Here is a 13,266-nt window from a genome sequence, read left to right as displayed (position 1 = left end):
ATCAGTTTGTCACCATAAGCTCAGGTGCACTTTATAATCTGAAGTACACCAGCAAGTCAGTCTTAGAATAATGAAGGTTTGGGAGAGGCCTAGTTAAAGTCTGGACTTAAATCCAATTAAGAGACAGTGATATGACCATAAAGAAGGTGTTCATGCTGGAAAACCCAACAACGTTGCTTAATTAGTACAATCCCCCCCACACACCCCCAAAAGAATAATAAAATTCTTTCAAAATAATGCAAAACAATCTTGGCCATACGTGATAACAGTTTTTGCTGCGACTAAGGGTGGAACAATCTGTTGTTAGGTTTAAAGGGCAGCTACTTTTTAGGTTTCTCTTTTTCCTAAGTAAATTAAATGATCATCTGAAAACTCAATTTTGCATTTACTTAGGTTATCTCTATCTGATACTGAAAATAGTTTGTTAAACATTCAAGGGTGACAAAAAATAAAGAACAGAAGAAAGTTATGTGTTTTTTATCCACAGTACTGGAGTTCTTTTTTTTCCCCATTTTTTGTTTTTTTTGTTTTGGTTTTTCGGGGTCAGTTCTGTGCTCAATATGCAACTCAAGAAACAAATGGATAAAACACCAAAGCAGCTCAACAGATTCAATGACAACTACTTTCACAGCAGCAGTTCTTCATTGTACATCTCTGATGCCTGCAGGGACTTGAAATGCAGAGCTTTGTGAACAACACGGACACTCGCTGAGCCACAGCGAGCTCTGTAAACTTTCCTGAGAATCTGCTTTAACGCAAAGCACAAGACCTTGGAGGGAGCCCTGCAGCTAAAATACATTTTTACTTTTCATGGTCCAATGCTGGATGTGCTGGGCATCCTGCTGTTCCTGTCATCTAACAAGAAACTGCTCGCTCCTGTGCCCACATGTTGATGGTGGGAAAGAGCGATGGTCTGCTTCAGCTGGCAGGGAACCCTGAAAGGTGTAATGCATGCAGGGACTTAAGATCCTGTCACCTGCAGTTTCATCAGAGGAAATGTTTACAAGATCATTCAAGGGGACATAGTCTGATAATTACAGATGAATTAGGCATGCATGGTAAATAGTGAGACTTATATTGCTTGCACTGTGGGAGCAACGCTTTATTGATCAGGTTACTTGAACGTGAAGGCTGTAATTGTCTGAAAAGTGGCAAAATAAGTATTGTGATCAGCTTGATTAAACTACTGCGTTCTGTTTTCCACTCCAGAAGAGGAGTTCTCAGCGTCCCGAATAAATCCTCTCTGTGCCGCTTGTTTGTGATTCAGCAGCACGTTCACATTTACATGATGGGTTAGGTCCGCTTCCGTGCACACATAAATGCATTTACTGATGGCTGTGCTGAGTAATAACAGCTGGGGATGATGGGTTCCAGTCACAGTCAGAATGCTGGTGCAGCAATGCTTCCACCTACAGACGGCATCGTTATACAGCATGTTGAACCTTTAAATAGTGAAGTCATTGCAACTGATTTATCATATCCACAATCCATCCATCTAACCACCCATCTATCTTGACTTACAAACATACAACTCCTAGGAGCTTTGTAATCTATAGGCTCCAATAGAACTGGGTCTTCCTCATCAGGAAGTTTACATCATTAAATACAATACACAGTTTGTCAGAATCTTTCCACAGCACATCCTCATTTTTAAAAGCCTGCAATTAAATGCTAGAAAAGTTACATCTTGTAAGACAGCACTACACGCAGCGCTCAAAGCGAGCCATCTGTCACAAAACTCTCATGTACCTATTTTTGTTTTGTTTTTGTTTTCAGATGAGCAGGGGAAAAAATGTAAGTGTTAGAAACCAAATGCTTTATTTATTTATTTTTAGACGAGCGAGGAAAAAACGCAAGTGTTTCGAAACCAAATGCTTTTTTTTTCTTTCTTTCTTTTTTTTTTAGATGAGCAGGGGAAAAATGCAAGTACTAGAAACCAAAAGCTCTTTTTTTCCCCATTTTCTTTTTAGAGGAGCAGGGGGGAAATAAATACACAAGTGTTAGAAACCAAATGCGCATATCTGAAAATTGGTGCTTACCACCACCTGCTTGCACTGCTTTTCAAAAAACATGTTGCTAAAAATTAACCTTCCTCATAGTCGGTGGCTTGATTTCTGGTCAGAGGAGATGCTTTTGTGGTTGGGTAAAGGAAGGGTAGAAGATGTGAGACCAGATTTGGTTCTTTGAAATTTGGAATTTAAACTCAGTTAAGCTGACTTTGGATGTGTAATGTGTAAAATACCAATAAAAACACAATTGCAATCCAATGACTTTTAAATAGCCGAAAACCTGACCAGACTTCTCTCTGGTTGTGAGCAACATAGGCAGATCATATCAACACCCCCAAGCATCCCTAATGAAGTGTCAACCATCAATCCTCTCATGGTAATGTAATATTTGAAAATGACTGTTGGAAAGCTCATCATATCTTAGTGTGGTTTAGCTACCAGTGCAACTTGCCTGACTAATGAATAATCTATTGTGTATTAATTATAAATTATTATAATTTATAATATTATTTAGATTTTTTAATTTCACAAGATCTTTTTTTTTTTATCTAACATGAGAGCAGTATGTGGTGCTCTTACTAATACCTCATGTGTCGCCATTCAGCACATAGCCTGACCTAATTTCCCTTTAAGTGTCTTCTACAGCTGTTTACCTTTGTGCGTATAACACCAGAGCTACACGCCTACTCATCCATGGAGAACGTCCAGTGTTAGGAGAACAAATACAAATACATACAAGATACATCTTAACTACACCGCCTGGAGGTTGAATGGTTTTTATGAAAAACTGTTACTGCAAATCTTATTTTGTGCTTGTCTCTTGAACAAAACAGGAAACACTCTATTATGCACGGATACAAAACTACATATCGTTTTTTGTTGTTTTCTTTTGCATCTTGTCCGAATTATTTTTGAGCACTTTTTACTTTTTGATTTCTTTTTTTTTTTTTTCCCTTTTAAATGAAGGCGGAACTTTGGTCAGTCTTTCGGTTAACGGGGATGAAATCGAGGTGGGACAGTTTGAGGCGCGAGGGAAGCTTCCTGTTTTGAAATCAAACTCTGCTGCTGTCACTTCAGCGCTCGGGCGGGACATTGTATCAACTTCTTGGACTTTTGGTAACATAACTCGCTTCTACTGAATACAGCTAACATGCAATTAAGTTCCGCCATTATTGCTGGTCATGGATGCTAATAGTGTTAGCTGTAGCTTTAGCCGCTAAGTGGTGCTGCTGATGAAGTTGACATGGAGCATGAATTGTTTTAGACAATATATCCTTGTGTAAGTTTATATATATATATATATATATATATATATATATATATATATATATATATATATATATATATATATATATATTGCATTTGAAGACAGTTCTCAGTGACACTAATTATTCGGTCCCTCATGTGTCTGACTGGGACCCACAGGTGTTAACGGCGGTGGAGCCATGCCTTTCCTCCATGGCTTCCGACGGATCATTTATGAATATCAGCCGCTGGTAGACGCCGTCATGCGTGTGGTTGGCATAGAGGAAGAAGAAGGCGGCAATGACAACAGGTAAAACTGAAACTGGTTCTAATGGGGGCGTTCGGTTGCAAGGATAAGTGTCGCTCCATCTGTTCTTGGCAAATTACTAAATAAAAATGCATTCTCGTTTCTTAGACTGAGAAATGTACTCAGTGCAGTAACGTTTCTTTGTTTGTTTTTGTATTCTGTGCTTCCTCTGTGCCGTAAACAGTGCTGAGGAAGAGTCCAGTCGCTGTAGCTCTTTGGTGGAGCTGCTGGAGCAGGAGGCCCAGTCTGAGGTGTTCCTGGAAGGCATCAGCTACTCCCTGTTTAAAATGGCAGAGAGGGGACTGGTGCACCGCAGCCAAGACCCTCCTACGATATGGAGCCGATATCAACTTTGAAGGTGACTATTCCCAGATGTGATACCGTTGTTTGTACAACTCTGGAAAGAATCGGATGAGCACTGCTAGGGGGTTGTCATTCACATGTTTTAATGACTAATGGGTAGACTCATAAAACGTATTTAACGCAACATATTAAACAATTGAAGCAGCTGCTGACGTGTTTTTTAAAACAGAAGAAGTAAACTCATGTTTTTGCTCCCCCAGTTTTTTTTAAACCCTAAAAAAATCAAATCACAAACTGCAGGCAAGATGCATTTATACAGTTTCTGGTAATCATTGTTACATGTTATAGTTTGGAAATACAAGTTGCTTTGTGAGCTTTTCTGTCAGATAGTTTACAGCCTTTTACAGGAAAATGAACAGAATCTGGATCAACCTTATAGGCAGAGCAAGTTTATTTAAATAGCACTTTTCAGTAACAAGACGATTCAAAGTGCTTATACGCGTTATAACAGGGCTGCATCTCTCCCACTAACCGTAAATCAGCTGAAATACAGGAGAAAATGCTTGCTCTACACTGAGGCAGCCCAAACCTCTGATAAATTTTTTTGGAAGGCTTGTCTACAGCAGTGACATGGTAAAAAAAAAACTAAACAAACAAAAAAACACACACATTCATTGTTGCCCCTCATCACAGTATCCGAGAGACTACTTTCCAACTAAATCTAGCTTTGAACTATTTAAATATGATCAATATATCAGCATTTAGCTGAGACGGCAAAGAAAAAGTCTCAGCGAGGTACAATCAATGAATGTTCTGCATTTTAAGCTGGAGTGTATTTGAGCTCCATGCCACAGATTACTGCAGTGCCATGTTGCTCTAGAACAATTTTAAAAGTTCAAACCATTATTCTGTTTTATGACTAGTGGTTCACATGGTTAGCTGTTGCAAATTCATATTTTTTTTTACTGTAAGCAGAGGAAAGGCTTTATGTGAAAGAAAAAAAAATTGGACTAACGGTTAGTTATTCTTAATAAAAAGCTTGCAGGCATCTGCTTAAAGATGATTCTTTTTGCTTTATTAAATTCCTCTAAATGTAATCAATAATTGCACTTCCATATGTGCATGGTTCTGTTAAATAAACATTTATAAAGATAATAAAAAATATTCTCCTTCAACCTAGTGGCTGTTGATTCTGTCACTAGTAGCGTTGCCTATGGTAACTTGATCCTTGGGGTCGGGTCAGACAAGGAGCCAACCCGTAATTAATAAACTAATAACAACGTCATGGTTAACTTACTGTAGATCCATTAAAGAGAGGATGTACTGATATGTTAGCTAATAAGCAAGTCGGCATATACCTACCATACACCTTTATTATCTAAATGCAGCTTAATTTAGCAACCAACAAAAAAATTTACAAGACAAAGTCAATAATAAGTCAATTTTGTAATGTGGTATACACTTAGATATTTGACTGCTGATACATAAAAAAAAAAGCAACAAAATAAATCCATATTTCTTTCCCATAGAGCTGCTGCCACGTTTACTTAATTCAAAGCAGACATTTAAAAGGAGCAGCTCTAGTATTTGCATATTTGTTTGTCCTGCTGTCAGACTATTGCATGTTCTTCTATAAAAATATAACACAATAAAATTAAATAAAAAAAAATATATAGTGACACACATCAATCAGCCATATGTCCAAATCAACCACCAATACTGTTTTTGACTCTAGGGCTAATCAACAGGTCGACGACTGGGAAATCTGAATCATTTTTATTTTATTGCACGGATCAAAACCAAAAGGCCCAAACCCACTTTGTCATCCTATAAACACATCAACCCACCGCACACACTTTTGACAGTTTGTTTTTGAGTTTACTTTCCATACCAACTTTATTTATGAAGCACTTCATACACCAACAGGACCAAAGTGCTGTACACAATCATAAAATACAATGCAATTATGAAATAGAAATACATAATTCAGTTAGAGTTTTAACATACATAGATGCGTAATTGTTCAATCAAAACAGAACTGAAATAAATATAGGATATTACGAGTTGCATGATAAACATGAATGGTTCTTTTTATTTTAATATTTTACATTATTTGAAACTGTTGCATTTAAGGAACATTAAGTTGCTCACTTCAGATTTACCTGGCAGTTAAAACATTTTTTATTTTTATTTGTAAGACAAACGTAGACTTCAGTGGAGCTGAAAGTGAAGGTTGTTTTTTTTATAATTAATAACCTATGTGCAAAGCTTGGTTCTTTAGGTTTGTTCTAAATCTGTGATGGATGAAACTTGAAAGGACCATTTTCATGTTTTTGGTTAATTCACATAAGGGGGAAAAATCTCATAAAGCCAGGCCGTTGAATGTGCAGCAACAGATTCTTCGTATGTTGCTGCACATGCCATGCTGGAGTTTAAACTTTGCTGTAGTGACCTATAGTGATTTAAGACATGTCTCCCCTGGGACATAATTAGTGGATCCTTGCAGAGGCTCCTTCATTTATCTCTCACTTCACCGGAATATCCTCCCTCTTGTGAGTTGGAGCTGACAAATCTTCAGACAAAGCGTGCAAAGTGCTCCAGATTCCCCGTTTTCTAGTTTTTGCTCTTAATTCCATTCATACTCAAAAATAGGCCATAAGCTTTCAGAGCGGCAAAGCACGGAGGAAGGGTAAATCAAGTTATTTTTCTTCCTGTTTCTTGTGCAGATATAAGAAATGTTCTCTTCTGATAAACCCTCATTTTGAAAGGTCTTTCTTTTTCCTCCTCTCTCTAGACCCCGTGTCATACTACAACCCACTGCATATAGCTGTTTTAAGGAACAGGCCAAATATGGTGAGGCTGCTGGTTGGACATGGAGCAGACATTGAAAAGAGGGACAGGGTGAGTTTCTGTATGGTACTTTGCTTGGATTCACCGCCCTCCTGATATCATAATGCAGTGTTTCCCATAGGTTGAGAATTTACTTGTGATGGTAGACCGTGCGGAGTCGCTTTGTAGCGCCAGTCTCTAAATCACAAACATTTCTCATACTGGAAATCTCACATCTCAGGTGATTTCACTGAACACTGTGTGGAAGCTGTTAGTTGGGTTTTGGTGGGGGGTTTTTACCTCAGAGTGGCCAACTTTCTGTTATTCATATCTCAATTTGTCAATCATACAATTCAACCAATCAAACCCACTCAAGTACTGAGAGAGTGGAGGCGGCATTTGTCACGTTTCTTGTGACAAATTCACCCCCTTTCTGCCAGGGGCACGAAGCGGGGCGATAGTAGCGTGTTTGTTGAGCTAGTTAGCAGAGCCGTTTCTTCTCCAGCAGGCACCCACCGCGCACCTGTCAATGGGCGGCACGCCACGCGTCCTCGCCTGATTGGAGCAGTCCTTTGCATTGGTACTTATGAAAATTTGATGGGAAGACTTCTTCTCGCCGAGCAGATTCCTGGGTGACCACGGTCGTCTAAACAAGAGCCTTGCGTAACTGGATTCATGTCCGCAAGCAGGAGGGAGGGAGCCTTTAGTTGGCTTGTTTGTTCAAAAAGTGATCGGCTCTTTGCTAGCGCTCCTATTTCACTTTGATGGCGTGTGTTCGCGCTGAGCCCCACGCGCCGTTCTGTTCGTTTGGTAGAATCAGAGTTTAACTGTGTATGGTAAATTATGCCATTCTGTCTGTTTTTCTGCCTCACGGAAATTATGGGCCCCAGCAACCAGCTATTTTATCATTAGTCATTCCTGCAACATGGGGGAAAAAAGGTTTACTTAGTTCTGAAACTCCAGCTTTACTGAGTTGTAGGAGCATGACGTAGGCTGCTGATGCTGGGCGCTGCGCCAACTCTTCCTGGGCAGGTCTCAATTTACCTGGGCGGGCCACTCAATATTAACCCGACTCTAGCCATATGGATTTCGCTCCGCCTAGCTCCACTCACATCCATCTGGGACCTCTCCATAGGAATGGTGTTTCAGAAGGCTGGGCCTTATCAAAAATCCTTGCATATGATTGGATAAGCCACTTGTCTGTCATCTTTATCGACGTGCTATTTCAACCACTCACAACGAAGCTAACCCGTGACGCTGTGAGAGCGACGCAGGAAAAAAACAAAACTTTTTTTTTTTTTATGTGTTTGCGGCTCTAGTGGCACGTGTTTTATTGACAGTGAGCTGACAGGAAGAGGGGGAAGACAGGCGGCAAAGCGCCGTGGGTCGGAGTCGATCCCGGGCCGACCACGTCGAGGACTAAAGGCCTCCTAACATAGTTAGCACTAACCGCTCCACCACGGGCGCGCCCCGGAAAACAAAGCTTGCCAAATCCGGTCGGGAGAAGGGCAAAAACATCGTTTCCACCAACAAAAGCCTTCAGAGCCGTTCTCTGATGTTCTTTTAATGAAACAATATTAGGTAGGTTGGACAACACTGAAGAAATAGCAGCATCAATGTTAACGCTTGCTTCCTCGATGCGAGCCGCCATTGTTGTCTGAATCAAATCAGTCTCACGGTCGCTTCTCCACTACGTCACATCTATGAAACTCCAGCCCTGCGTCCTGATTGGCTAGACAATAAAATTGGTTGAAGAAATCACTCTCTATGGGAGATGTCCGAGATGGATGTGAGTGAAGCTAGGCGGAGCGATATCAATCTGGCTAGGGTCAGGTTAACTCAATATATCTATGTATGGGAAACCCTGTAATGTATAAACGGCATCCATGTTTGCAGATCCATGAGTGCAGTCCCTTGGACTTTGCGAGTGAAGAGTCAGAGAGGCTGCCTTGCCTGATCACATTGCTGGAGCTGGGCGCTGATGTAAATGCAAGGGACAATCATGGTACGTTGGTCTGCCTAACTGAAGCACAGCAATTCATACATGTCTTTATTCTGAAGGGTTATTGCTTTGGTCTTTTTCTATAAAGGGAAGTCGCCTTTGCTCCATGCATTAGCGAGCAGCGATGGACTGACTGTGCACAACACAGAGAACATCCGGCTCTTTCTGGAGAGAGGTACTGCTGACCCTTAAGCACTCTTCCTCACAGTCTTTATGTCTTTCTTTTGTTAATCAAGTGTTAACTTTAACTGCTCCACAAGGCTGAAAGCCACACAAAGCAAACCTCAGAGTTTTTTTTTTTCTTTGTCCGTTTCCTTTTTTCCTGACCTTCTTTGTGGTCCTGCTGTTTTAAAGTGTAATAATTTATGTCTGATCTGATTCAAACATCAGAGTTGGGCCTTGATCGAGGCTTTTTTAAACGATCAGTCTCAGTTCTTGAAGAAACTCAGATTCTGATATTTGTCAGTCTAATTTTAAAAACATGCAGGCTTTTTTACGACCAACGCTTGCAGAACTATAATGTAAAGCATCCACATTGTTCTGGGTTTCCTCCGTCTGCATCTTGTGCTGTCCTAAGGTTTCCCCTGACTGCTGTTCGATGTTGGGTAGAGCTGCAAAGAGAGCAGCTGAAACAATAGTTGTTAGACTGTGTGATAATGAAAGCAAAGTGGTGCATTTATAAAGCGGTAGAGAAAAACGTTTCGTGTCAGATTTGTCCACAGACAAATAAGCAAAACCATGTTAAATATGTTAGAACCAAATAATTAACAAGCGAACAGATGTTTTTGCAGTTTTAGAAATACACATGCTATAGAACACACAGACCACTGCTAACATGCCTAGAGCATCTAGGCCAAACAGAGGCACATTAGGGCAAGAAGAAGACGTATAAACCAGTATGAGACATTCAGGTACAAGAAGGTAATTTATTCAAATTTATGCACGGTAAGTCATAATGAAAAAGTCAGTCTCTCCACTATGGAAATTTCCTCGACTATTTCTATCCAGTTCAGACCTGATGGTGTGTCCACATTCAGCCATTTGCGAGTTATGGCTTTCTTTGCAGCTGCTAGTAATGTTGGTAGCAGACACCTATCCGATCTCTTCAGTCCTTGGGGTAAATTACATAAATAAGACGGTGAAATCGATTTCTTTTACCACCTCTGACCAGTAGGGTGTGATGTAAGGACATTCCTGGAAAATTTGAAAATGACTGCTAAAAAAATTCCCTCGGCTTCTCCAACATTGAGCCTTTTCAGAGTCGTTACATTGTTTACTCTTGCTATTAGGGGTAACAAAAAAAGCGGACCATATTCTTTCAAGAGAACTTCCTCCACAAGCCTGAACTTGAGGTGTTTACCGCAGCATTGCAGATGATAACTCAATTGTCATCAGTTATTGTTTTTTTAGCTTCTTTTCCCCCAGTTAACTTTTAATTTGGTGTTATTTGACTGCATGTTAAAGCTGTTCAGAACCCATACAAGCAGCACAACCTCAAGAGCCACCGACTAACTAGCTGTGACTGGATTATTAACTGAATGGTTGGGCTTCTTATGGAAACGACAACTAGTATTCTGCTGGCAGAATCGCACATCTTTTCTTATCTACAGCCAAGACTCAGCCAGTTGTATAGAATAGGTTAAAATATACTCCTGTTATGTAAGTAGTTGCTGAGGTCTGAGAATCTTGCAGACCAAATCTCTAATCATTTTCCTTGGAGAAATTATCTGACTCTAAAACACACGGCTGGCTAAAGGCAAACACAAGTCTCTGCTGTAGCAGCACGATGGTTGTTCAGGAGAAAATTAAAACCGCCATCAGGGTTCGTCTGAGGCAGAGCTGCAAAAGCTTAAAAAAAGCAAAAAAACAATTGCTTCTGCAGCTGTCTCCCCTGATTATTCACAAGCCAGCAGCCTCTTTAAATCCTCGAGGATCAGAAGGAAGGTTTGGGTTCAGTTTAGGCTACAGGCAGCTCATCCAAGTAAGTTTCACATATTTCCTATCAAGAGTTTGTTTAATCTCAGTTGTAATTTTGCACATTTTGGTGCCTGTCTGGGCAAAATTAACTTTGTTTTTTGAGCTCTCTATAAATTTAAAAAGATAGGAATGTTTTTTTTTTTTTTAAGGGCTTAGCTTTTACCTCAGGATAAGTAATGAAACAACATGAGACAAATGTGTCTGTCTTATTTTTATTTAACAAAAGCCATTGTAAAGAAATGGGAGATGAATCCACCTTTAGGGCCTTTGTAGAAATTAAAAGGGAAGTAGTGTCCAGGTGCATCAAATACTATGTGCTTAACTGATTAGCAGCATTACCAGGGTTTTGGAAGTTAAAATTTCTTCAAAAACAGTACAAGAAAATATGAGCTTAAAAGAAAAAAAAAAATTCAGAAATTTTATTTAAATTGTCTTGCAGAAGTATTAATATCCTTAAAACTTTTTATTTTTATTTTGCAACTTCCTGTTGTTATGGTCTCTGTTGGAAAAATAGCCGATGACAATTAAGTGGAAGGGAAAAGACCAAGTTGAAGTTTTCGCCCTGCAGCAAGAAAGGGATCCTCAGCACAAAGCCAGAGCTACAAGGGAATGTTTCAACCAAATTCATGTTTCTGACTGGCCCAGTCAAAGTCCACGTTTAGATCTAATCTAGAATCTGTGGCAAGACTTAGAAATGCATGTTCACAGATGGCATCCATTCAGTCTGACTGAGCTAGAGCTGTTTTTTAAAGAGCAATGGGCAAAAAGGTCAGTCTCAAGATGTGCAAAGCTGGTAGTCACACTTGAGACGACCGATTGCTGCAGCTAAATGTGTATCAAGAGTACTGATTGACAATGAACTCCAAAATATCTTTTTGTGTGTGTGTGTGTTAAAAAAATCTAGAAAATCCTACATCATTTTTTTCTTACACTTCAAAATTATGTCCTACTTTATTTTGTTCTGTCACATAAAAGAGCAAAAAAAAAAGAATCATAGTTTGTGGCTGTAACAGCAAAAAACATTTTGGTGATCAAAGTACCGCCTGCTAATTACCTGCTAATTACCTCATTACAATGTGTTGAGTAGGTTTGTTTGTTTTGTTTGTTTCTCTTTATGTATTGTTGACGTATCCTCATCTCAAGGGGCCGACATCAACGCTGCTACTGTAGAAGGCGAAACGGTGGCGTCGTCGTTGGTGTTCCTGGTGAAAGAGGCTCTGGAGGCTAGCCCGGAGGACGCCTCCGAAATCGGTCAGTTCTGCCTGAAAACCACACAGCTACTACTGTCCCACGGCATGGACCCCAGCTGCTGTCTGAACGACGACGGCGAACCCTCCCTGACGCAGACGAGCCTGGAGCACTTCGACTCGCTCTTCCCTCTGGCTGTGCTCCTAATCCAGAGTGGAGCCTCTTTGGTTTGCTCGCGCCACAGTTCGTCCTGTTGGTCGGGTTACAGCCTCCTTTTCCAGAGGCTTCAAACAGCCCTGCGGCGGTGCACGGATCAGAGCTACGCAGCTGAACTCCTGGAGCAAGGTGAGATGCTGCTGGACTTGGCGAGGGTGAACGTACCAACGCTGAATCTATCACAGAGGCAGGGGCTCCCTGTAGACAGTCTGGACTCTCACCCGTATGCTCAGGCTCTAATAGACCTACATAATCGTGTAGTGGAGCGTGAAGGAAGCCCGCCGCCTCTATGTTGCCTTTCTAGGGCATTCATAAGGAGTTACCTACAGCCCTGGCCACTGGTGGACAGAGTGAAAGCATTGCCTTTACCAGACAGACTGAAAGACTTTCTTCTTCCTGAGCTTACCTACACCCCAAAGGCTGGCTGGGGCTGCTTCAAGCCCCAGCAGAGCCAGGGTTAATATAAACTGCTAATTTCTCTTGAATTAAATTGTCCATGCTATTCCACAGAAATGAAGCAAAATGTGACAAAACCTCAATGCCTTTGCGTTCTTAATTATTTTTGCCTTTTTTTTTCCCTTTTTACTTTGAGATACAAATTTATGTTTGTAGAATCTTTGAATGTATGTATTTTTAATTTGGTCTGCAAAGGGGCGTATTTTCTGTACAGCTAAGTCTAAATGTGAAGGCCTTAAAGGCTGCAGTACAAAATGAAAACCGCCAGATGGCAGTGTTGAATCACAGCAGCAGACGCTGTGATCTATGATTTTTATTTTGATGTTTTTTTTTTATTTTATTTTTGTTGTTACCCATTAAAATTCATCCAGCTGGTTCAAATCCAACTTAGATTTGAATCACCTCTTTGTGGTGATGCTGTTTTGTGTTTTTTTTTTCCATAACGACGGAATAATAAAAAAAAAAAGCTTTGATCATCGCTGTCCTATTTTCGCATTCATATACATTCTGTTAAAGCTTTAATGCTTCTGCCTCTAATTGCCCAGTTGGTGGCAGTAGAGCGCTGCGTAGGTTTGCTGCACTCCCAGGCTTGCCGTACAAGGGGAATAATTAATGCCATGTATGTGCCACATGGTTGTGCTGCTCATACTCAGAGCGTCAGAGAAGCGGCTAAATAAAGCGGCGCGATTTAAAGGCAGCAGCACAGCAGGAAGAGAGAGTCCGCCTTTTGTAGC

The 13,266-nt window shown here is 40.5% G+C and overlaps 1 protein-coding gene across 1 annotated transcript; it reads left to right on the top strand.

The window, feature by feature from the left end:
* Window positions 1-3,009: 3,009 nt before the first annotated feature.
* On the top strand, window positions 3,010-12,918 carry asb6 (ankyrin repeat and SOCS box containing 6). The gene is given in 8 exon segments (XM_012866310.3): window positions 3,010-3,125; window positions 3,435-3,564; window positions 3,746-3,869; window positions 3,871-3,919; window positions 6,659-6,765; window positions 8,590-8,698; window positions 8,784-8,870; window positions 11,816-12,918. Coding segments are annotated over 7 exon segments (1,308 nt in total). The 5' UTR covers window positions 3,010-3,125; window positions 3,435-3,454; the 3' UTR covers window positions 12,538-12,918.
* The last annotated feature ends 348 nt before the right edge of the window (window positions 12,919-13,266 follow it).

Source organism: Fundulus heteroclitus, chromosome 12 (assembly GCF_011125445.2).
Source record: "Fundulus heteroclitus isolate FHET01 chromosome 12, MU-UCD_Fhet_4.1, whole genome shotgun sequence".
In the NCBI taxonomy this organism is placed as follows: domain Eukaryota; kingdom Metazoa; phylum Chordata; class Actinopteri; order Cyprinodontiformes; family Fundulidae; genus Fundulus; species Fundulus heteroclitus.
Note: the sequence above shows the minus strand (reverse complement) of the source record. Positions and strands in the feature narration are given on the sequence as shown.